At 52.2% G+C, this 22,783-nt stretch overlaps 1 protein-coding gene across 1 annotated transcript in view; it reads left to right on the top strand.

Annotated features, from left to right (window-relative positions):
* The first annotated feature begins 428 nt into the window (after nucleotides 1-428).
* Nucleotides 429-22,783, top strand: part of Crocc (ciliary rootlet coiled-coil, rootletin) — a 47,708-nt gene continuing 25,353 nt past the window's right edge. The window contains exons 1-12 of the mRNA XM_059255316.1: nucleotides 429-583; nucleotides 5,304-5,489; nucleotides 5,577-5,660; nucleotides 5,733-5,794; nucleotides 5,874-6,039; nucleotides 6,412-6,518; nucleotides 9,438-9,674; nucleotides 10,121-10,217; nucleotides 10,720-10,803; nucleotides 11,127-11,360; nucleotides 11,853-12,052; nucleotides 22,548-22,730. Coding sequence (XP_059111299.1) covers nucleotides 449-583; nucleotides 5,304-5,489; nucleotides 5,577-5,660; nucleotides 5,733-5,794; nucleotides 5,874-6,039; nucleotides 6,412-6,518; nucleotides 9,438-9,674; nucleotides 10,121-10,217; nucleotides 10,720-10,803; nucleotides 11,127-11,360; nucleotides 11,853-12,052; nucleotides 22,548-22,730 — 1,775 coding nt within the window. The 5' untranslated portion in view covers nucleotides 429-448. The remainder of the gene's footprint in view (nucleotides 584-5,303; nucleotides 5,490-5,576; nucleotides 5,661-5,732; nucleotides 5,795-5,873; nucleotides 6,040-6,411; nucleotides 6,519-9,437; nucleotides 9,675-10,120; nucleotides 10,218-10,719; nucleotides 10,804-11,126; nucleotides 11,361-11,852; nucleotides 12,053-22,547; nucleotides 22,731-22,783) is intronic.

Genomic DNA, 22,783 nt, shown 5'->3' with positions numbered 1-22,783 from the left:
TTTGAATAAGGCTTGATCGCTTTCCTGGCATGGTCTGATTACTGTTCCACCCATTTAACAGATGAGTAAAATTGAGGCCCCAAGGAGACTAGTCCTCAGAAAAGGAGGATTCAGAGCTTCGTGTCCCCGGGGTGGGTGGGTACAGAAAGATGTTCTCTTGACTCCTAGCTAGAGCCTCTCTCCTGCATGTTCTGGGGATGTGGCCACACTGGCTGTGGTTGTTTCTACACAACTCTAGTTCTTGGCCTCTCTTGCCAGCCTTCTTGTCCCTCGGCTCTCTTGGCCCTCAGGTGCTGCAGCCACACACACCCAGGGTCCTCCCAGGGCCCCGGCCCATCGTCTTGTCGCAGGAACGAGTAGGACACCTGTTTGGGTGGTGCCCTTCTGCACTAGACGGAAATCAACCTCAGCTCTTTGTCCCTTGCCAGCCCCTCCCCAGGTCCCAGAGATGGCTTCGCTGCTGTCACTGCAGGAGGAGAACCAGCTGCTGCAGCAGGAGCTGTCCCGTGTGGAGGACCTGCTGGCCCAGAGCCGTGCCGAGCGTGATGAGCTTGCTATCAAGTACAATGCCATCAGTGAGAGGGTGGGTGCTGCTGGGGCCCGGCGTGGGTGGGGTAGGGAGATGTCCTGACCAGGCCCACTGACTGTGTGAGGATGGGCACCAGGTTCAGACTGCAGCTCTGCCAGCTGGAATGGCCTTGAGTTCATGTGACCTTGGGGAGTTGCTGGTGGTGTAAGGTTGAGAAGAGTTGGGTGAAGGATGGAGTGTGTACGCAGATAATGGTTATAATAGTAGCTACCATTGGCCGAGCGTGGTGGAGCACGCCTTTAGTCCCAGCACTGGGGTGGCAGAGGCAGGCGGATCTCTGTGAGTGTGAGGCCAGCCTGGGCTACTAGAGCAAGTTCCAGGACAGCCAGGGCTACACAGAGAAACCCTGTCTCGAAAAACAAAAAGCAAAAAGGCAGCTACCATTTAAGGAATGCATACTATGTGCCAGAAATATCCTGGGTCCTTTCTATTTACTGTACCAAAGTCTGTACCGTTATAGTACCCATTTAACCAAGGGGAAAATAGAGGCTCAGAGAGAGAAAGCACCACGCCTTGTGTCACACAGCCAGTTAAGACAAGACTCCTGGTGTCCTGGCTCCCAGGCCAGGACTATGTATTGCCTTTGTTTTGGGGGTGTGCAGAGAGCCTGCTGGCTCCTATAGCGTCCACTGGTGGGAGGCCCTGTCTGTATGGAGCCCTGTGTATTGTCTTGTGTGTGTTTCTGTACACCCTCTGGTTGTGGAGCATGTCCTGGTACTGCCTGCTCAGACAAGCCTCTGACTTGTTGGGACTTGCCAAGGAGCAGAGTGGGGACCCCATGGTGGTTCCCTAGCTTTGAGGACACTCAGGAATTCATTTCTTGGGGTCTGCAGGGGGTGCAGAGACAGGGTGGCAGGAGTCCTGGGTTGGTACTGTTGATGGGCCAGAATCAGCCTCCTGCTGGTTAGACCCTTCTTGGCCCAGAGCACTGTGCCAGTCCCCTGGGGACTACCTCTTAGGTGCCAACTTCAGCAACTGAAGCTCACACTGCCCCCGATTGACAAGGAAGGGGAGGAGAGGTGTGGGGTGGCAGGTCCCTTCTCTTCTGGGACATAGCTGCTGGGGGTCTGCAGTGGGGGCTGAGGGGCTGTGCCCATCTAGACCTTCCCTCATATTCCCACAAATTGCCTGGGCTTTTAATTGTTCTGTGTCTGAGAGAGTTTGGGTGAGACCCCTCACGGAGGCAGAAATTGGATGAAAATGACCTTGAAGGCCTTTCCTGGAGTTGGGGGGGTAGTCTACAGAGAGCATAAGAACCCAGTGATCACCTTATTACAGATGGAGAAACTGAGGTCCGCAGAAAAGCATGCTAGGCCCAAGGTCAGTGGTGAAGCTGGACAGGGCTGTGTCCAGGGCTGTGGTTGTATGATACATCGGCTGATACTCTCTTCAACCTGGGCCTGCCGTGACAGGTGCCCTGTGGCCACACTGGCATGGTGGACTAGGTCGGGACAGCTAGTGAAGTTGTTCTCATCCTTCAAATCCCACATCCCCCTGGGACGGGGAGTGGGACAAGAGTCAGGATTCATGCTCTGCTCATTGGATGTCCTGTGGAGAAACTGAGGCAGGACTCCCAGAGGTCATCTCCCAAGTAATAGTGTACCTCAGTATCCCCAAGAAACAGGGGTAGGGTGAGGTAGGTGGGAAAGAGGCAGTGGCATTATTATTCCTTGGCTCTAGGGAACAGATTCCCTGGGTTCCCCCAGTGTCCATGGCAACCTGGGCTTAGAGAGTTTACTGGGGCAGCAGAGCAGCAGTTGCTAAGGAGACAGCAAACGACTTTCATCCATTCTTGTGGCAGCCTCCTTTCCATTGGAATTGCAAGTCACATCGAAAGGCTCTTTTGTGAAGGGCAGTCTGTGGAGAGAGGTGCGGCATGGCCTGCAGTAGCCTGGCACTAAGCACCGGGGAAACAGGTGGAGTCCCTAGGAACCAGCCAAAACCCTTCCCCACCACAGAAGCCAGTAGCGCTGGGGTCACATGGGTGTACAAAGCACACACAGTGCAGGTCACAAATAGACCCCACCTAGAACACAACACATAGAAACAAACCCACCCTGTGGATGCACTCAGACTCACAGACTGTAGGTAGCCAGATACCACACAGCCCTGCCCTGGCACAGAGCGGCACTCTGGTGAGCAATCACAGCACCTCTGCATCCAGTAACCACCTGCACAGTGCACTGTATGCATCTCCTGGCTGGACACAGACAGCAGAAAGGACAGAAGCCAGCAAGAGCCATCATCTGTCAGCCCACAAAGGCACTCACACATGCACGGTGCAGTCATTGCCGTTAACCGTGACCCAAGGAGCCCAGACTCTCTTCCCCAGGCCCCCAGTTCACGTCATGCCACGCCTCCCTGGCATACACAGCCACATAAGCACATGTCCTGGTGCATACAGATGGACATAATGTGTGCACCACCCCTGTGGTCCATAGCCACCTCATCCTGGATCATGAGAAGGCCCGGACACAAATGTCAGCACACACCCAGTGCATCCAAGGCATGCAGGGTCCCATGTGGAGACATGGCTAACCACGCCCCACTCTCTGAGGCACACTCACCGATGCACGGCGCACACATATCTCAGGGCTGTGTGACAGATGTCGATACTGTCCACTTCTCTACTTGCTTGGGGCTCTCTGTGGACATTTGCCACAGACTCAGAAAGTTCCTGTTGCCGCTCCCTTAGCAGTCTGTGCTGTGTTCTTCAACCCCTCCCTGTTGGTGTCATGCCAATCAGCACATCACCCTACCCACCACCACTGCTGAGGGTGGCGCTCAGAGCATCTACCAGGTACACTGGCCTAGTACAGGCCTGGAGGGCCACTGACCTGGCCTGAACCCCAGGTTAGTGTGGGTAAGAAAAGCCTGGGTGCTTGGGTAAGTGTGGTGGCATCAGTCAGCTAGGCTGGGAATCATCCATTGGCTGTCCTCAGTCCCTGTATGTGCTCCTGACCCTAAGTCTGCTCATCTTCAGTCCTTTCTCCCTTAACCCCTTCCCTGACATCCAGAAGCTGAGGGAAGAGTACCCAGGAAGAGTATCCAGGACTGTCGGGCACCTGAACAGGGGGTTTGAGAGGGCTAGTGGACAGGCCTCCTCTGTGTACCCATGGGGTCTGAGGGTGGCACACTGCACATACCTGGAGTGGAGGAACCTGGACAGGGGAGGGTCCTGTGAGGTGAGGGAGAGGTGGGGTTAGGGAGGCAAAGCAGTGCTAGATGGGTGCATACATATCTTAAGGTGTGTTTATTGGAAGCACGTGTGTTACTCTGGGACACTGGAGACTGCCTTTGTGCATTATGTGTGCTCTCTGTGAGCTCAGATCTTATGCATACTGACCCCTCTGTTCTGAATAGATTCACTATGCACTCTCGTTAGTTCACTGATCTTAAATATTCCCCGAGTATGAGCCAGGGGCACCCTACAGCCAATATCCTAGGTATTCAAATCCAAAGGGAACAAAAATCCAGGCTTTCCTGAGCTTGCCTTGGGGAAGGGAGAGGGGTGGGGAGACATGGCAGCAGACTGAGGCTAAACCATAGTGGGGTGGACTCGTGTTCTGAAAGAGTGGCAGAGAATGCACACAGCAGACTGGTACTTCTGCAGTCTGCCTCCAGGGCATGCGTTTGCAGACATGTGGTGGTAGGCTTACCTGCACATGCCTGTCTCTTCTGTGTGCCTATACTTGCCTGTCTGTGTGCCTATACCTGCTCTATCTGCATGCCCATGCCCACCCCACATATATTCCCATGTCTGCATTGTGTGCCTGTGCCTGTCCCGAGTGTCCAAGTATATCTCATCTATGTGTCCACTCCTGCCCTGTGTGTCCAAGCATGTCCCATCTGTGTGCCCATGCCCACCCCACATATATTCCCATGTCTGCATGGAATATATTGTGTGCCTGTGCCTGTCCTGTGTGTCCAAGTATATCTCATCTATGTGTCCATTCCTGCCCTGTGTGTCCAAGTGTGTCCCATCTGTGTGCCCATGCCCACCCCACAGATATTCCCATGTCTGCATGGAATATATTGTGTGCCTGTGCCTGTCCTGTGTGTCCAAATATACTCATCTATGTGTCCATTCCTGCCCCGTGTGTCCAAGCATGTCTCATCTGTGTGCCCATGCCCACCCCACATATATTCCCAGGCATTGTGTGCCTGTACCTGCCCTGTATGTCCAAGCATGTCCCATCTGTGTGCCCACACCAGCCCATGCCTGCCCTGTGTGCCCAAGCTGTCCCATCTGTGTGCCCATGCCTACCCCACATATATTCCTAGGCATTGTGTGCCTGTACCTGCCCTGTGTGTCCAAGCATGTCCCATCTGGGTGCCCACACTAGCCTATGCCTGCCCTGTGTGCCCAAACATGTCCCATCTGTGTGCCCATGCCTGTCCTGTGTGCCCACACCAGCCATGCCTGCCCTGTGTGCCCAAGCATGTCCCATCTGTGTGCCATGCTCTGTAAGCCTATGCATTGCCCTGCCTGTGTGTCCATGCCTGGTCCAGCTGTATGCTCATGCAAGCTCCATCTTGTATGTTCATGTGTCATACACATGTGCACTGCATCCTGTGCCTACCTGCGTGTGACTGCTCCTTGGAGTGCTATCAGCTTGCAAGGCATTGTGGGTCTGAGCCCAGGCTGATGTCTCCTGAAGAGGCCTGGGCCTGCTTGAAGCACAAGACTCTCACCCAGGGCCCTTCCCTGCAGCTGGAGCAGGCTGTGCGGCTGGAGACTGGGGAGCTGGAGGCGCAGGAGCCCAAGGGGCTGGTGCGGCAGAGCGTGGAGCTGCGGAGGCAGCTGCAGGAGGAGCAGGCCTCCTACCGGCGCAAGCTGCAGGCCTACCAGGAGGGCCAGCAGCGGCAAGCCCAGCTAGTGCAGCGGCTGCAGGCCAAGGTCAGGGCTGCCCACCCCCATCCCTGCCTCACTCCGCTTCACTCAGCCCTCACTCCTGGGCTCACACCGCTTCCTGCACATTGCCAGATTCTGCAGTACAAGAAACAGTGCTCTGAGCTGGAGAAGCAGTTGCTGGAGAAGTCCACCGAGCTGGAGCAGCAGCGCCTGAGGGTGGGTGCCAGGGTGGGGCAGGCACAGGCCTCCCTCCTCCTGCCTGTCCTGACTCCTCTCTTCCTCACCTAGGACACAGAACACAGCCAGGACCTGGACAGCGCCCTTCTGCGTCTGGAGGAGGAGCAGCAGAGGTGAGGGTGTGGCACAGCCAGTGGGTGGCCTCCTGGACAAATGAGCAAGTGCTCACCGACCCCCATCTGGCTCTCCCAGAAGTGCCAGCCTGGCCCAGGTGAATGCCATGCTGAGGGAGCAGCTGGACCAGGCAAACTTGGCCAACCAGACTCTGAGTGAGGACATTCGCAAGGTGACCAGTGACTGGACCCGCAGCTGCAAGGAGCTGGAGCAGAGGGAGGCAGCATGGAGGCGTGAGGAAGAGGTAAGTGGGGTGCCAGTGGGATAGCATGACAGTGGGGGGACCCTGCAGAGGGTTGGATCAAGTCTGGAGAGGGACAGGGAACCTGACCATGTGAGCACAGTCGCAGTGGTCACGGTCATCAAGAGAGAACTGGCCTTGGTTACGTAAGCCCTGGCCCAGGTTCTCAGTTTCTTCTATTCCTCATGATGAGGCGCTGTCATTGAGTCCTGTAGAAAGTTAAGTGACCAGTCCATGGTCACGGTCACACCCTGCCAGCTGGGAGGCCAATCTAGGTCCGTTGGGGAAACACAGACCCTTCCGTAGGTCAGCTGGCAGGGCACTGGGGCAGGAATGCAGCCGTGTCCCCAGAGCCCCGTGTGTCTGTCTCCACAGTCTTTCAACACCTACTTCGGCAGAGAGCACAGCCGTCTGCTCCTCCTCTGGAGGCAGGTCATGGGGCTCCGACGGCTGGTCAGCGAGGTGAAGATGGGCACGGAGAGGTGAGGCCTGGCTGCTGGGGAGCATGGGGTGCACCCTTCCATGGGCTGCCTCTGGGGATGGGGAGGCAGCTTGCAGGAAGAGAGGCAGTCAGCTTTTCTGGGGCTCAGCTGGACTGTGCTCTTCCTACGATATTTAATCTCGTATTCAGTGCCCCTCTGAGGCATCAAAGATCAGAGAGGCTGAGTGAGCATCTCAGCTCACACAGCAGAGAGCTGTGTAGTCACTTTCCTCTGGCTGCCAGCACACAAATAATGACCCAGAGACTTACTATGAACTATGAAAGCGTGGCCTTTAGCTTAGGCTTGTCCCACCAGCTCTTATAACTTAATTTAACCTGTTTCTTCTAATCTACATTCTGCCAAGTGGCTCAGTTACCTCTCCTCTATACCGTACGCCCAACTTCTTCAGTGTCTAGCTGTGTCTTTTTCACGCCTAGATTCATCCCGAGATCCTTTCTCTACCCTATTCTCTCCTGCCTAGCTATTGGCCACTCAGCTGTTTATTAAACCAGCTACAACGACACATCTTCACACAGTGTAAACAAATAGTCTGCAACACAGCTGAGTTTGGACTGGAGCCTTCCTCCCTCTTTGTCTTTACAGTTTGTTTAAATCAGGAGCTGTAGCTATTCACAAAATGTGATTAAAATTTTTTTTGGACAGCATCTCACTGTGTAGCTGTGGCTAGCCTCCAATTCAGAGATCCACCTACTCTGCCTCCTGAGTGCTGGGATTAAAGGTGTGCGTTACCATGCTCAGCAGATTTTTAAATTTTTGAATCTTTTTTCTTTCTTTTTCTTTTTGGTTTTTCGAGACAGGGTTTCTCTGTGTAGTTTTATGCTTTTCCTGGAACTCCCTCTGTAGCCCAGGCTGGCCTTGAACTCACAGAGATCTGCCTGCCTCTGCCTCCCGAGTGCTGGGATTAAAGGCGTGTGCCATTTTTTTGTAATTTTTTTTTTTTTTTCCGGAGCTGAGGACCAAAGCCAGGACCTTGCGCTTGCTAGGCAAGCGCTCTACCACTGAGCAAAATCCCCAACCCCATTTTTTCTTTCTTAGAGTCGTTTGTGTTCCAGGCTATCCTGGAACTCACTGTACAGGATGATGGCTTTGAACTTTGACCCTCCTGTTTCCATTGGTGTGCTGGAGTTACAGGCGTGTGCTACCATGCCAAGTTTATGTGTTGCTGGGGACTGAACCCAGGATTTGGCATTTGTTAGGCAAGCACTCTATCTACTGAGCCATGGTCCCAGCCCAGGACTTGGATCTTTTTCTTCCAAGTGCTGGGAATACAGGTCTGCGTCACACACCATACCTGTCTAAACTTTTTTCTTCCCTTAAGCCTCTTGTTCAGGGACCAGCCTGCTGTCCTCAGGGATTCCTGTAGTCTAGCTTTTGCTGCCTCCTGTGTGCATGAGCCTGCACACATCTACGGCTAGAGCTGCAGATTGCTTTTTCCTTGGCAAGACTCGGACCCCAGCAGTGCAGTGTTCCCCCACAGGAGGCCCTGGGCCTGGGGCAGGTATCTGCAGCCTGTGATGGTGTTTCTGGCCCAATGCCAGGCTGCAAACTGCATCAGAAGTGTTTGATACTATGCTTGACCTACTGTGTGTTACCTACAGCCTGTGAGGCACTCCCACGCCCCCCCTGCTGTTGGGTCTGAGCATTGCACTTCAGAGTGAGTGAGCGAGCCCACGTTGGGGTTTTAAGTGGACCTTGTTTTTAATTTGAGAAAGGATCTCATTATATAGCCCTGTGTCGCCTCGAGCTTGAACCGTAGACTAGGCTGGTCTCACACTCACAGAGAGTCCTTCTGCCTCCGCCTCCCAAATTCTGTGATTAAAGACATGTACCACTAGCCGAGTGGTGGTGGTGGTGGGGAGGGGGGCGGCAACAGCGGCGGCCTTTAGTCTCAACACTCAGGAGGCAGAGTCTTTTGGGCATATACTCTGTGTATAATCTCATCTTTGCTTCTTCTCCATTTTGCTTCTGCAGTGTGTGTGTGTGTGTGTGTGTGTGTGTGTGTGTGTGTGTGTGTGCGCACATGTGTGGTAGCCAAGAACAACTTTTGGGAGTCAGCTCTCCTTCCACTATGTAGGTCACCAAGATCAAACCCAGGTCATCAGGCTTTGCAGCAGGCACCTTTACCTCTAAGCCATTTCAGTCCCTAACACCTGGTTTTGGAGGCAAGATCTCAGCCTGGATGCTGTCCTGCTTTGGTCTCCTGAGAACTTTGTACTTCCGTCTGACTCAACTTGGCTGTTTTTTGTTGTGTTGTTTTTGTTGTTGTTGTTCAAGACAGGGTTTCTCTGTGTAAACAGCCGTGGCTTTCATGGAACTCACTCTGTAAAGCAGGCTGGTCTTGAACTCAGAGATCCACCTGCCTTGGCCTCCCGGGTGCTGGGATTAAAGGTTGCGCCACCACTGCTCAGCTAACTTTGCTGTTCTTGAAGAATCCTGCCTCATCTGATCATTTTCCTGGGAGGTGCACACATCAGGAGTAGCTTCCCCATTGGTTTTTCTTGGCTGTAGGATCCACTGACTGGACCTGCCATCATTTATTTAATAGTGATCTTCCTTTTCATGGATGTTTTGGTATCTCCGGGATTTCCACACGTGCTATGCTACCGTTAGTCATCTGTCACTGCCTTGTGCTGAGCCTGTCTGGAAGATGCATTCTTAGATGCAAAGGGCCCGGGTGTTCATACCTTTCAGGGATTTTCCTAACTGCCCTCCCCTGTGGCTCTGCCCACTTGTCCTTCATCAGCTGTATAGGGGACAGCCAGTTTCTCCACAGCCTTACCCATGTTGGGCATAATGTGACTTTATTTCCATAATCTGATAGTGACAGATAATGTTACAGTGTAGTTTTGATTTGTACTTAGGGACCATCCCACACCCCCTTACTCTGCTTTCTCTCAGAGACCTACTGCAGCTGGGAGGGGAGCTAGTCCGGACATCCCGGGCTGTCCAGGAGGTGGGCCTGGGACTGAGTGCCAGCCTGCAGCGGGCTGAGAGCCGGGCTGAGGCGGCTCTGGAGAAGCAAGCGTTGCTGCAGGCCCAGCTGGAGGAGCAGCTACGGGCCAAGCTGCTCCGGGAGAAGGACCTGGCCCAGCTGCAGGTGCAGAGTGACCTGGACAAGGCTGACCTTAGTGCCAGGTGGGTGGCAGCAGGCCCATCTGTGGCCAACTCCCCTGCAGAGGGGTCACCTGGGGACTCAGAGGGGAGTGTGGTCACCAGGGCTGGGCCGTTCCCCAGGTGAGTCTGGCTGGACTTCCCAGGCACTGTGTTTGAGGTTCAGAGGACTGGGGTCTAGACGTACTGCAGGGCTACATGGTTCAACCTCCGATGACATGTATGACCTCAACTCCTGCCTCCCGAGTGAGTCCCCACTGCTCTCTCATGAGATTCAGCCAGCAGTAACCTCATTCCCATTTTATAGCTGAGAAATCAGAGGCCCTCAGGTGATACGTGACTTACTCCAGGTCCCATACCTGGAGAGATAGATCCTAGGGTCCTTGCTCAGTTTTGGGAAACACAGGACATATGCTGGACTTGAGAAGCGGAGGCAGCTCCCCCACTCACCTCTTTGCTCCTTCCTTCAGAGTGACAGAGCTGGCCCTGTCTGTGGAGCACCTTCAGAACCAGAACACAGAGAAGGATCAGGTCAACAGGACCCTTTCTGACAAGTTGGAGGCCCTGGTGAGATGTGGCAGCATGATGTGGCACCAGCCAAATCCATGGCTACTGGCTGAGGGCCAGGCTGCTCGGGCTGTGTTGAATGTGGTGCTGTCCTCACAGTGCATGTCAGGCTTACCACAGTGACACTCACCTCCTCTGTGCCCTTCCACCTCCCTGCAGCAGGCCATCACACAGTTGAGGAAACCAAAGCCCGGGGTCTCCAATCCAGTATGGGGAGTCAGGACTTGGACCCCCTCTTGAGCTCCCAGGGGACTGCCACTGCCTCCCCTCCAGATGCATACCTCCAGGGCACTGCCTGGGCTCCACACCTCCTTTTGGGGCAGGGCTTGGGTTCTTCTTCACTAGGTCATGTGACTGGGACAGGGCACTGTACTTTACTGGGCCTCATGTGTTTGGTAAGGGCAGCTGGCCTGTGGGTATAGCCATAACTGCTACCCCAGAGGGGCAGGAAGACGTGACTTCATACTCTGGCAGGACTGTGACCAACCTTTCTTGTCACTAGGAGTCTCTGCGGCTCCAGGAGCAGGCAGCCCTGGACACTGAGGATGGAGAGGGGCTGCAGCAGACACTGAGGGACCTAGCACAGGTATGGTTACAGCCCACACAGGGCTGGCCAAACAATTCTGAGCCCCCGCCACACCCCTTGGGAGCCTGGGATGAACTGGAAGTGGGTGGGGCCTTTCACCTTGGCTGTGGTCCACCTCTGCTGGCTCACCCAGCCTTGCCCCTATGGAACCCCTGTGAGGCTGTGAGGACAGTGAATGGTAGGCCTTGCCTGGAGGGCTGCATTCTGCCAGAGATGGACTCAGGAAGGCTTCTTGGGAGAAGGGGCACGTGGGAAGTGTCATGTTGCCTCGCTTATGCCTGTTACCAGCTAACCTCGACTCCCCTTTTCTCTCTCCCCCCAAGGCAGCCCTATCGGACACAGAGAGTGGTGTCCAGCTCAGCAGCTCAGGGCGCACTGGGGACACCTCTGACGGCAGCCTGCGGGGACTCTCTGGCCCGCGGACCCCGACCCCACCACGGCACTCCTCCCCGGGTCGAGGTCGTTCTCCGCGCCGAGGCCTGTCCCCAGCCTGCTCTGACTCCTCCACACTCACGCTGATCCACTCCGCCCTGCACAAGCGCCAGCTGCAGGTCCAGGTATTAACGGGCCTGAGCATCCTGCAGCCAGGGACCCTGGGGGCGGGACTGGGGCCCTGAAAAAAAAAAATACGGCTGCTGAGAGAGTTACAGATAGAATCTGAGCTCGGAGTGCCTGGATGGTTGGGAGTGCCTCAGAAAAGGGGCTGGAGCCCTCAGAAAAGGAGATAAAGCCCGGGGCCAGGACCCTAAGACAAGTCTGGGAGTTAGAATCTGAGCCTCCGACAAAGGGAGCTTGGGAACCGGCTTGCAGGGAGGAAACGAGGGGGCGGGGCCTGGGCCCTCGGTGGGTGGAGTCAGCATCTAGGGGCCGGTGTTCCTGGGCGGTTTTCCATACCGGACCCTGGGGGCGCTAGAGTTGCCCGGTTGGCAGGGAGGTGAGGACACAGGAGTGGAGGGGTGCCCTCTGCTGCCTTAGGCATGTCCAATGCTATGGAGTTGTTAGGAGAGAGTGAGTGGGCTCTTCCAGACCCCGTCACCCCCATACTCCAGGACATGCGTGGGCGCTATGAAGCCAGCCAAGACCTGCTGGGCACCGTGCGCAAGCAGCTCAGTGACACCGAGAGTGAGCGGCGCGGCCTAGAGGAGCAGCTGCAGCGCCTGCAGGACCAGACAGCGGTCACAGCCCGGGCCCAAGAGGATGCCCTGCGTGAGGCCCAGCGCCTGCGCAGTGCCAATGAGCTCCTGAGCAGGTGCGAGGCCTACGGGTCAGCAGGAGGCCTTGGGCCTAGCCAGCCAGGCCTTTCAGCCGGAGGGTCCCTACTATCCAGGTGAAAAAATTGACAGTTTTCAAGGAAGTAAAAATTCAGTTCTTGTTACCCTCGCCACATTGCAAGTGCCTTCGTTGCCAAATATGGCTATAGAACATTCTAGAATTTCGCTCTCAAGTGCTGTTCTGAACTGTTTCCTGTTGGTTGGTTGCTCCCAACCGTGAATGAACTTAAGCCTGGTGCATGCCAGAGAAGTACTCTTTTTTTTTTTTTTTTTTTAAATTTTTATTTTGCAATACAATTCAGTTCTACATATCAGCCACAGATTCCCTTGTTCTCCCCCCTCCCGCCCCCCTCACCTTCCCCCCAGCCCGCCCCCCATTCCAATCTCCTCCAGGGCAAAGCCTTCCCCACAGACTGAGATCAACCTGGTGGACTCAGTCCAGGTAGGTCCAGTCCCCTCCTCCCATGCTGAGCCAAGGGACCCTGCATAGGCCCCAGGTTTCAAACAGCCAACTCATGCAATGAGCACAGGACCCGGTCCCACTGCCTGGATGCCTCCCAAACAGATCAGGCCAATCAACTGTCTCACCCACTCAGAGGGCCTGATCCAGTTGGTGACCCCTCAGCCATTGGTTCATATTTCATGTGTTTCCGTTTGTTTGGCTATTTGTCTCTGTGCTTTATCCGACCTTGGTCTCAACAATTCTCTCTCATATAAACCCTCCTCATTCTCGCTAATTGGACTCCCAGAGATCCACCTGGGGCCTAGTCATGGATCTCTGCCTCCAGATCCATCAGTAGTTGGATGAGGTTTCTAGCACGACAATTAGGGTGTTTGGCCATCCCATCACCAGAGTAGGTCAGTTCGGATTGTCTCTCGACCATTGCCAGCAGTCTGTTGTGGGGGTATCTTTGTGGATTTCTGTGGGCCTCTCTAGCACTTTGTTTCTTCCTATTCTCATGTGGTCTTCATTTACCATGGTCTCCTATTCCTTGTTCTCCCTCTCTGTTTTTGATCCAGCTGGGATCTCCCACTCACCCAAGCTCTCTTTCCCTCGACCCTCGCCCTTCACTACCCCCACTCCTGTCCAGGCTGTTCATGTAGATCTCATTCCATTTCTCTGTCGTTGGGCGATCCCTGTGTCTTTCTTGGGGTCCTGTTTTCCAGGTAGCCTGCCTGGTGATGTGAGTAGCAGTCCAGTCATCCTTGTTCCACATCTAGTATCCTGTTATGAGTGAGTACATACCATGTTTGTCTTTCTGAGTCTGGGATACCTCACTCAGGATGATTTTTTCTAGATCCATCCATTTGTCTGCAAACCTCATGATGTCATTGTTTTTCTCTGCTGAGTAGTATTCCATTGTGTATATGTACCACATTTTGTTTATCCATTCTTCAGTTGAAGGGCATCTAGGTTGTTTCCATGTTCTGGCTATTACAAACAACGCTGATATGAACATAGCTGAACAAGTGCTCTTGTGGTGTGGTTGAGCATTCCTTGGGTATATGCCCAAGAGTGGTATAGCTGGATCTTGGGGGAGATGGATTCCCAATTTTCTAAGAAATCGCCATATTGATTTCCAAAGTGGTTGTACAAGCTTGCATTCCCACCAGCAGTGGAGGAGAGTTCCCCTAGCTCCACATCCTCTCCAGCATAAGGTGTCTTCAGTGTTTTTGATCTTAGCCATTCTGACAGGTGTAAGGTGGTATCTCAGAGTTGTTTTGATTTGCATTTCCCTGATGATTAGGGATGTTGAGCAATTCCTTAAATGTCTTTCAGCCATTTGAGTTTCCTCTGTTGAGAATTCTCTGTTTAGTTCTATAGCCCATTTCTTAATTGGACTGTTGGGCATTTTGATGTCTAATTTCTTGAGTTCCTTATATATTCTGGATATCAGTCCTCTGTCAGATGTGGGATTGGTGAAGATCTTTTCCCATTCTGTAGGCTGTCGCTTTGCTTTGTTGACCGTATCCTTTGCCCTACAAAAGCTTCTCAGTTTCAAGAGGTCCCATTGATTGATTGTTTCTCTCAGTGTCTGTGCTACTGGTGTTCTATTTAGAAAGTGGTCTCCTATGCCAATGTGTTCAAGACTACTTCCTACTTTCTCTTCTAGCAGGTTCAGAGTAGCTGGATTTATGTTGAGGTCCTTGATCCACTTCGACTTAAGTTTTGTGCACGGTGATAGATATGGATCTATTTGCAGCCTTCTACATGTTGATATCCAGTTTTGCCAGCACCATTTGTTGAAGATGCTTTCTTTTTTCCATTGTGCACTTTTGGCTTCTTTGTCAAAAATTATTTGTTCATAGGTGTGCGGATTAATATCAGGGTCTTCAATTCGATTCCATTGGTCCACATGTCGGTTTTTATGCCAGTACCAAGCTGTTTTTATTACTGTAGCTCTATAGTACAGCTTGAAGTCAGGGATCGTGATGCCTCCAGAGGTTGTTTTATTGTACAGGATTCTTTTGGCTATCCTGGGTTTTTTGTTTTTCCATATGAAGTTGAGTATTATTCTTTCCAGGTCTGTGAAGAATTGTGTTGGTATTTTGATGGGGATTGCATTGAATCTGTAGATTGCTTTTGGTAAGATTGCCATTTTTACTATGTTAGTTCTGCCTATCCATGAGCATGGGAGATCTTTCCATTTTCTGACATCTTCTTCAATTTCTTTTTTCAGGGACTTAAAGTTCTTGTCATATAGGTCCTTCACTTGCTTGGTTAGTATTACCCCAAGGTATTTTATGTCATTTGTGGCTATAGTAAAGGGTGATGTATCTCTGATTTCCTTCTCCGCTTTTTTGTCCATTGTATATAGGAGGGCTACTGATTTTTTGGAGTTGATCTTGTATCCTGCTATGTTGCTGAAGGTGTTTATAAGCTGTATCAGTTCCTTGGTGGAATCTTTGGGGTTGCTCAAGTATACTATCATGTCATCTGCAAATAGGGAAAGCTTGACTTCTTCCTTTCCAATTTGTATCCCCTTAATCTCCTTATGTTGTCTTATTGCTCTGGCTAGAACTTCAAGTACTATATTGAATAAGTATGGGGAGAGCGGACAGCCTTGCCTCGTTCCTGATTTTAGTGGAATTGCTTTGAGTTTCTCTCCATTTAATTTGATGTTGGCTGTTGGCTTGCTGTAAATTGCCTTTATTATGTTTAGGTATGTTCCCTGTATTCCTGATCGCTCCAAGACCTTTATCATGAAGGGGTGTTGGATTTTGTCAAATGCCTTTTCAGCATCTAGTGAGATGATCATGTGGTTTTTTTCTTTGAGTTTGTTTATATGGTGTATCACATTGACAGACTTTCGTATGTTGAACCATCCTTGCATCCCTGGAATGAATCCTACTTGATCATGGTGGATAATTGTTTTGATGTGGTCTTGGAGTCTGTTTGCCAGTATTTTATTGAGTATTTTTGCATCAATGTTCATGAGGGAGATCGGTCTGTAGTTCTCTTTCTTTGTTGTATCCTTGTTTGGTTTGGGAATCAGGGTAATTGTAGCCTCATAGAAGGAGTTTGGTAATGTTCCTTCTGTTTCTATTGTATGGAACAATTTAGAGAGTATTGGTATTAACTCTTCTTTGAAGATCTGGTAGAATTCTGCACTGAAACCATCTGGTCCTGGGCTTTTTTTGGTTGGGAGACTTTTAATGACTGTTTCTATTTCGTTAGGGGTTATTGGACTATTTAAATAGTTTATCTGGTCTTGATTTAATTTAGGTATGTGGTACCTATCCAGAAAATTATCCATTTCTTTTAGGTTTTCCAGTTTTGTGGAATAGAGGTTTTTGAAGTATGACCTGATGATTCTCTGGATTTCCTCAATGTCTGTTGTTATGTCCCCCTTTTCATTTCTGATTTTGTTGATTTGGATGCTCTCTCTCTGTCTTTTGGTTAGTTTGGATAAGGGCTTGTCTATCTTGTTGATTTTCTCAAAGAACCAACTCTTTGTTTCATTAATTTTTTGTATTGTTCTCTTTGTTTCTATTTTATTGATTTCAGCTCTCACTTTGATAATTTCCTGGCATCTATTTTTCCTGGGAGACTTTGCTTCTTCCTGTTCTAGAACTTTCAGGTGTGCTGTTAAGTCACTAGTGTGAGATTTCTCCAGCTTATTTATGTGGGCGTTTAGTGCTATGAATTTCCCTCTTAGTACTGCTTTCATAGTGTCCCATAGGTTTGGATATGTGGTGTCTTCATTTTCGTTGATCTCTAGGAAGTCTTTAATTTCTTTCTTTATTTCTTCCTTAACCCATTGGTGATTCAGGTGGGTATTGTTCAGTTTCCATGAGATTGTAGGTTTTCTGTAGTTTTTGTTGTTGTTGAAATCCAACTTTAGACCATGGTGGTCTGATAGAACACAGGAGGTTATTCTAATTGTTTTGTATCTGTTTAGATTTGCTTTGTGACCAAGTATGTGGTCGATTTTAGAGAAGGTTCCATGGGGTGCTGAGAAGAAGGTATATTCTTTTTTGTTAGGATGGAATGTTCTGTAGATGTCGATTAAGTCCATTTGAGTCATGACATCAATTAAGTCCTTTATTTCTCTGTTAAGTTTCGATTTGGGGGATCTGTCCAGTGGTGAAAGTGGGGTGTTGAGGTCTCCCACTATTAATGTGTGGGGTTTTATATGTGATTTAAGCTTTAATAATGTTTCTTTTACATATGTGGGTGCCCTTGTGTTTGGGGCATAAATGTTCAGAATTGAGACTTCATCTTGGTGGATCTTTCCTGTGATGAGTATGTAATGCCCTTCTTGATCTCTTTTGATTGATTTTAGTTTGAAGTCTATTTTGCTGGATATCAGGATGGCTACACCCGCTTGTTTCTTAAGACCGTTTGATTGGAAAGTCTTTTCCCAGCCTTTTATTTTTAGGTAGTGTCTATCTTTGAATTTGAGATGTGTTTCTTGTATGCAGCAGAAAGATGGGTCCTGCTTTCGTATCCATTCTGTAAGCCTATGTCTTTTTATAGGTGAATTAAGTCCATTGATATTGAGGGATATTAATGTCCAGTGATTGTTCATTCCTGTTATTTTTTGGTGGTGATGTGTGTGTACTTTTCTTCGTTGGGGTCTACTGCTGTGGCTTTATCTATTGCCTGTGTTTTCGAGGTTGTATCTGACTTCCTTAGGTTGGAATTTTCCTTCTAGTGCTTTCTGTAGGGCTGGGTTTGTGGATAAATATTGTTTAAATCTGGCTTTGTCATGGAATGTCTTGTTCACTCCATCTATGACGATTGAAAGTTTTGCTGGGTATATTAGTCTAGGCTGACATCCATGGTCTCTTAATGTCTGCATTACATCTGTCCAGGACCTTCTGGCTTTCAAAGTCTCCATTGAGAAATCGGGTGTTATTCTGATAGGTTTGCCTTTATATGTCACTTGGCCTTTTTCCTTTGCTGCTCTTAATATTCTTTCTTTATTCTGTACGTTTAATTGTTTAATTATTATGTGGCGAGGGGACTTTTTTTGGGGGTCTAGTCTGTTTGGTGTTCTATAGGCTTCCTGTATCTTCATAGGCATTTCCTTCTTTAAGTTGGGAAAGTTTTCTTCTATGATCTTGTTGAATATATTTTCTGTGCCCTTGAGTTGGTATTCTTCTCCTTCTTCTACCCCTATTATTCGTAGGTTTGGTCTTTTCATGGTGTCCCAAATTTCTTGGACATTTTGGTTCATGACTTTGTTGACTTTAGTGTTTTCTTTGACTGATGAATCCATTTCTTCTATTGTATCTTCAACGCTAGAGATCCTCTCTTCCATCTCTTGCATTCTGTTGATTATACTTGCATCTGAAGTTCCCAATCGTTTTCTCAGATTTTCTATTTCCAGCATTCCCTCTGTTTGTGTCTTCTTCATTTTTTCTATTTCCCTTTTCAGGTCTTGGACTGTTTCCTTCATTTGTTTCATTGATTTTTCTTGATTTTCTTTCAGTATTTTATTGTTCTCTTCCAGGACTTTATTGATTTCTTCTAATTTGTTTGCCCTTTCCTCTAGTTGTTTACAGCGTTCTTCACATTTTTTTGTCTTTTCCTCTACACGAGCCTCTAGCTTCTTCATGATGACATTCATAAGGCTATTTTCTTCTGCTTCTTCCAATTTCTGATGTTCAGGTCTAGGTGTTGGAGGAGGGCTAGGGCCTGGTGATGGTGTATTACTATTCATTTTGTTGTATGTGTTTCTGCCTTGACGTCTGCCCATCTCCTTGTGGTTCGTTCCTGGCCTTATTCGCACACTTGGTTCAGAGCTGACAGATTCAGGAAGTCTCTCTCTCTTGTCCAGATGGGAGCTCTCTTGTCCAAATTGGAAGTCCGGGACAGGATGGAAGCTCTTGTTCAGAAGGGAAGTCCGGGGGAGGATGGGTGCTCTCTCTCTCTCTCTCTCTCTCTCTCTCTCTCTCTCTCTCTCTCTCTCTCTCTCTCTCTCCTCCAGATGGGAAATCCACGGCAAGATGGGAGCTGGGGGCCAGCCTCTAAGTCTCAAGAAGAGGCTTGGGGCTCAGGCGGATGGGCGTGGGGGCAGGGCGTGGAGACTGCAGGGTCTGCCAGGGGTCTTGGAGAAGGAGATCCTTCCCGGTGGGGCTAGAAGGGCACCTGCCCAGGGACCAGAACCTGGGGCCAAGTTGGGCAGGTCTTCCCTGGAGTTGCTGGTGCCCAGGGATGGGGTCGGGGGCAAGCTAGGGCACTCACCTGTGCTTCAGAAGGGAAGTCCTGGGCAAGATGGGAGCTGGGGGGCCTGGCCTCTAAGTCTCAGGAAGAGGCTTGGGGCTCAGGCGGATGGGCGTGGGGGCAGGGCGTGGAGACTGCAGGGTCTGCCAGGGGTCTTGGAGAAGGGGATCCTTCCCAGTGGGGCTAGAAGGGCACCTGCCCGGGGAGCAGAACCTGGGCCCAAGTTGGGCAGGTCTTCCCCAGAGTGGCTGGTGCCCAGGGATGGGGTCGGGGGCAAGCTAGGGCACTCACCTGTGCTTCAGAAGGGAAGTCCTGGGCAAGATGGGAGCTGGGGGCCGGCCTCTAAGTCTCAGGAAGAGGCTTGGGGCTCAGGCAGATGGGCGTGGGGGCAGGGCGTGGAGACTGCAGGGTCTGCCAAGGGTCTTGGAGAAGGGGATCCTTCCCGGTTGGGGTAGAAGGGCACCTGCCCGGGGACCAGAACCTGGGGCCAAGTTGGGCAGGTCTTCCCCGGAGTGGCTGGTGCCCAGGGATGGGGTCGGGGGCAAGCTAGGGCACTCACCTGTGCTTCAGAAGGGAAGTCCGGGGGAAGATGGGAGCTGGGGGCCGGCCTCTAAGTCTCAGGAAGAGGCTTGGGGCTCAGGCGGATGGGCGTGGGGGCAGGGCGTGGAGACTGCAGGGTCTGCCAGGGGTCTTGGAGAAGGGGATCCTTCCCGGTTGTGGTAGAAGGGCACCTGCCCGGGGACCAGAACCTGGGCCCAAGTTGGGCAGGTCTTCCCCGGAGTGGCTGGTGCCCAGGGATGGGGTCGGGGGCAAGCTAGGGCACTCACCTGTGCTTCAGAAGGGAAGTCCTGGGCAAGATGGGAGCTGGGGGCCGGCCTCTAAGTCTCAGGAAGAGGCTTGGGGCTCAGGCAGATGGGCGTGGGGGCAGGGCGTGGAGACTGCAGGGTCTGCCAGGGGTCTTGGAGAAGGGGATCCTTCCCGGTTGTGGTAGAAGGGCACCTGCCCGGGGACCAGAACCTGGGCCCAAGTTGGGCAGGTCTTCCCCGGAGTGGCTGGTGCCCAGGGATGGGGTCGGGGGCAAGCTAGGGCACTCACCTGTGCTTCAGAAGGGAAGTCCGGGGGAAGATGGGAGCTGGGGGCCCGGCCTCTAAGTCTCAGGAAGAGGCTTGGGGCTCAGGCAGATGGGCGTGGGGGCAGGGCGTGGAGACTGCAGGGTCTGCCAAGGGTCTTGGAGAAGGGGATCCTTCCCGGTTGGGGTAGAAGGGCACCTGCCCGGGGACCAGAACCTGGGGCCAAGTTGGGCAGGTCTTCCCCGGAGTGGCTGGTGCCCAGGGATGGGGTCGGGGGCAAGCTAGGGCACTCACCTGTGCTTCAGAAGGGAAGTCCGGGGGAAGATGGGAGCTGGGGGCCCGGCCTCTAAGTCTCAGGAAGAGGCTTGGGGCTCAGGCGGATGGGCGTGGGGGCAGGGCGTGGAGACTGCAGGGTCTGCCAGGGGTCTTGGAGAAGGGGATCCTTCCCGGTTGTGGTAGAAGGGCACCTGCCCGGGGACCAGAACCTGGGCCCAAGTTGGGCAGGTCTTCCCCGGAGTGGCTGGTGCCCAGGGATGGGGTCGGGGGCAAGCTAGGGCACTCACCTGTGCTTCAGAAGGGAAGTCCTGGGCAAGATGGGAGCTGGGGGCCGGCCTCTAAGTCTCAGGAAGAGGCTTGGGGCTCAGGCAGATGGGCGTGGGGGCAGGGCGTGGAGACTGCAGGGTCTGCCAGGGGTCTTGGAGAAGGGGATCCTTCCCGGTTGTGGTAGAAGGGCACCTGCCCGGGGACCAGAACCTGGGCCCAAGTTGGGCAGGTCTTCCCCGGAGTGGCTGGTGCCCAGGGATGGGGTCGGGGGCAAGCTAGGGCACTCACCTGTGCTTCAGAAGGGAAGTCCGGGGGAAGATGGGAGCTGGGGGCCGGCCTCTAAGTCTCAGGAAGAGGCTTGGGGCTCAGGCAGATGGGCGTGAGGGCAGGGCGTGGAGACTGCAGGGTCTGCCAGGGGTCTTGGAGAAGGGGATCTTTCCCGGTTGGGGTAGAAGGGCACCTGCCCGGGGACCAGAACCTGGGCCCAAGTTGGGCAGGTCTTCCCCGGAGTGGCTGGTGCCCAGGGATGGGGTCCCGGGCAAGCTAGGGCACTCACCTGTGCTTCAGAAGGGAAGTCCTCCAGAGAAGTACTCTTATCACTGAGCTACATCCCAGCCCAACTAGAGATAGTTTTTTGTTAGTTATTATTTGTCTGAGTTTTATTTTTTTGAGACAGAGCCTTACTATGTAGCCCTGGCTGGCTTGGAACTACTATATATTCTGGACTGACCTCAAACTTGCGGCAGTCCTCCTGCCTCAGCGTCTTAAGTGCTGGATTTCGGATGTGAGCTACTAGTTCCTGCTTTTCTTAGAGACGTGTTGGTTTTTGAGACAGCCTCACTATGTAGCCCTGGCTGGCCTGGAGCGCCCTCTATAGACCAGGCTGGGCTTGCACTCCCAGAGATCCGCCTGCCTCTGCCTCCCTAATGCTGGGATTAAAGGTGTGCTCCACTATGCCCAGCCCTGGTAGAGACTTTTAAAAAGAAGATGATGATGATGTGGATATGTGCACTCCTACAAGCAGAGCTGTCTGCTAGATCCCTGTGGATCTGAGGTTTGAGGTGACTGCGATGTGAGCCACCCTGTGTGGATGCTGAGAGATGAGCTAGTCCTGAAAGAGCAGCGTGTGCTCAAGAGGAGTGTTATCCTTGATCTTCACTCATGCGCGCGCGCACACACACACACACACACACACACACACACACACACACAGGAACCAATGAGCTCCTGAGCAGGTGCGAGGACTATGGTTTTGCCTTCCATAGTCCTGGCAATATGGAAGCACAGTAGGTGTGCATGTGTGCATTTGTATACCTACTGTGTTCCAGGCTGTGTGGCAAGTGCTGTGCCCATGTTATCTCAAGTTTATGTGAATCTGTCAGAGCTGCCATCAGCTGGAGAAAGACTTCCCAGACTCATGCTCTGAGTGTGGATGAAGTGGCAGTGTGGCTTAGCTGGGACCAAGCCTTTGATTTCCTTGTGTGGGAAGGAACTGGGTCTTTTAAAGGTTGTGTCCTTGGTGAGAAACCCATTTTGCATTCTGCTGTCTTAATATCATGCCACAAGCTGTTTTTCACCTTGGTATTTAGTATATTTGGGGGTTGCCACTCTGTAATAAAGAGGTGGGCAGCCCTTAGCCTGATCTCCAAACCCCGGCTGACAAGGGAGCTGCCAGCCTCTGCCCTGGACCACTGGAGCTGGGGAAGGTGGCAACTCTCTGCAAGCCTCGGGCATTCCCACTGGCTTCCTCCTTCCTCTGTGGTACACTGGGTACATGCTGCTGCTCTGTGCAGTGTGAAGCTCTGGGATCCAGACAGATCCAGCTCTGTCCAGCTTGCCAGGATTGAGGGTGATAGATGACAGGTGTTTCCTGGCCATGCAGCTTAGAACTGGCACCCAAGATGCCTGTGTGTCCTAGGAGCCTGGCTCTGGCCTGTCCCCCCTGCTGGGGTACTTGCAGGTGACACCAGTATCTTCCCCCATTCCTCTGGGTCTGTAGGGATGCAAAATTGGGAGGAAAGACATTCTTAGTGCCGGGTGATGTGAGTGAGATGAGTTAGCTGTGAGAGGCATCAGGGAAGGCTTCCTGGAGGCAGTGTCCTGGAGGACAGAGTAGTCAGTCCAACCACCTTCCCTGGTGGAGAGCAGCCTCAGAAAAGCCCTCTCCTCTCCTTGCTTGTCCTATAGGGAGAAGGGCAGCCTGGCCCACAGCCTGCAGGTGACCCAGCAGCAGGCTGAGGAGCTGCGCCAGGAGCTGGAAAAGCTGCATGCTGCCCAGGAGGAGCTGAGGCGTCAGCATACTCAGTTGGAGGATGAGCAAGAGGACTCGGTGCAGGAGGGCGCCCGGGCCCGAAGAGAGCTGGAGCGCAGGTGGGTCCCTGCTCACCTAGGGTCTTTCCATTGCACCTCTTGGGAATGTGGGC

This window comes from Peromyscus eremicus, chromosome 2, assembly GCF_949786415.1.
Source record: "Peromyscus eremicus chromosome 2, PerEre_H2_v1, whole genome shotgun sequence".
Lineage (NCBI taxonomy): Eukaryota > Metazoa > Chordata > Mammalia > Rodentia > Cricetidae > Peromyscus > Peromyscus eremicus.
Note: the sequence above shows the minus strand (reverse complement) of the source record. Positions and strands in the feature narration are given on the sequence as shown.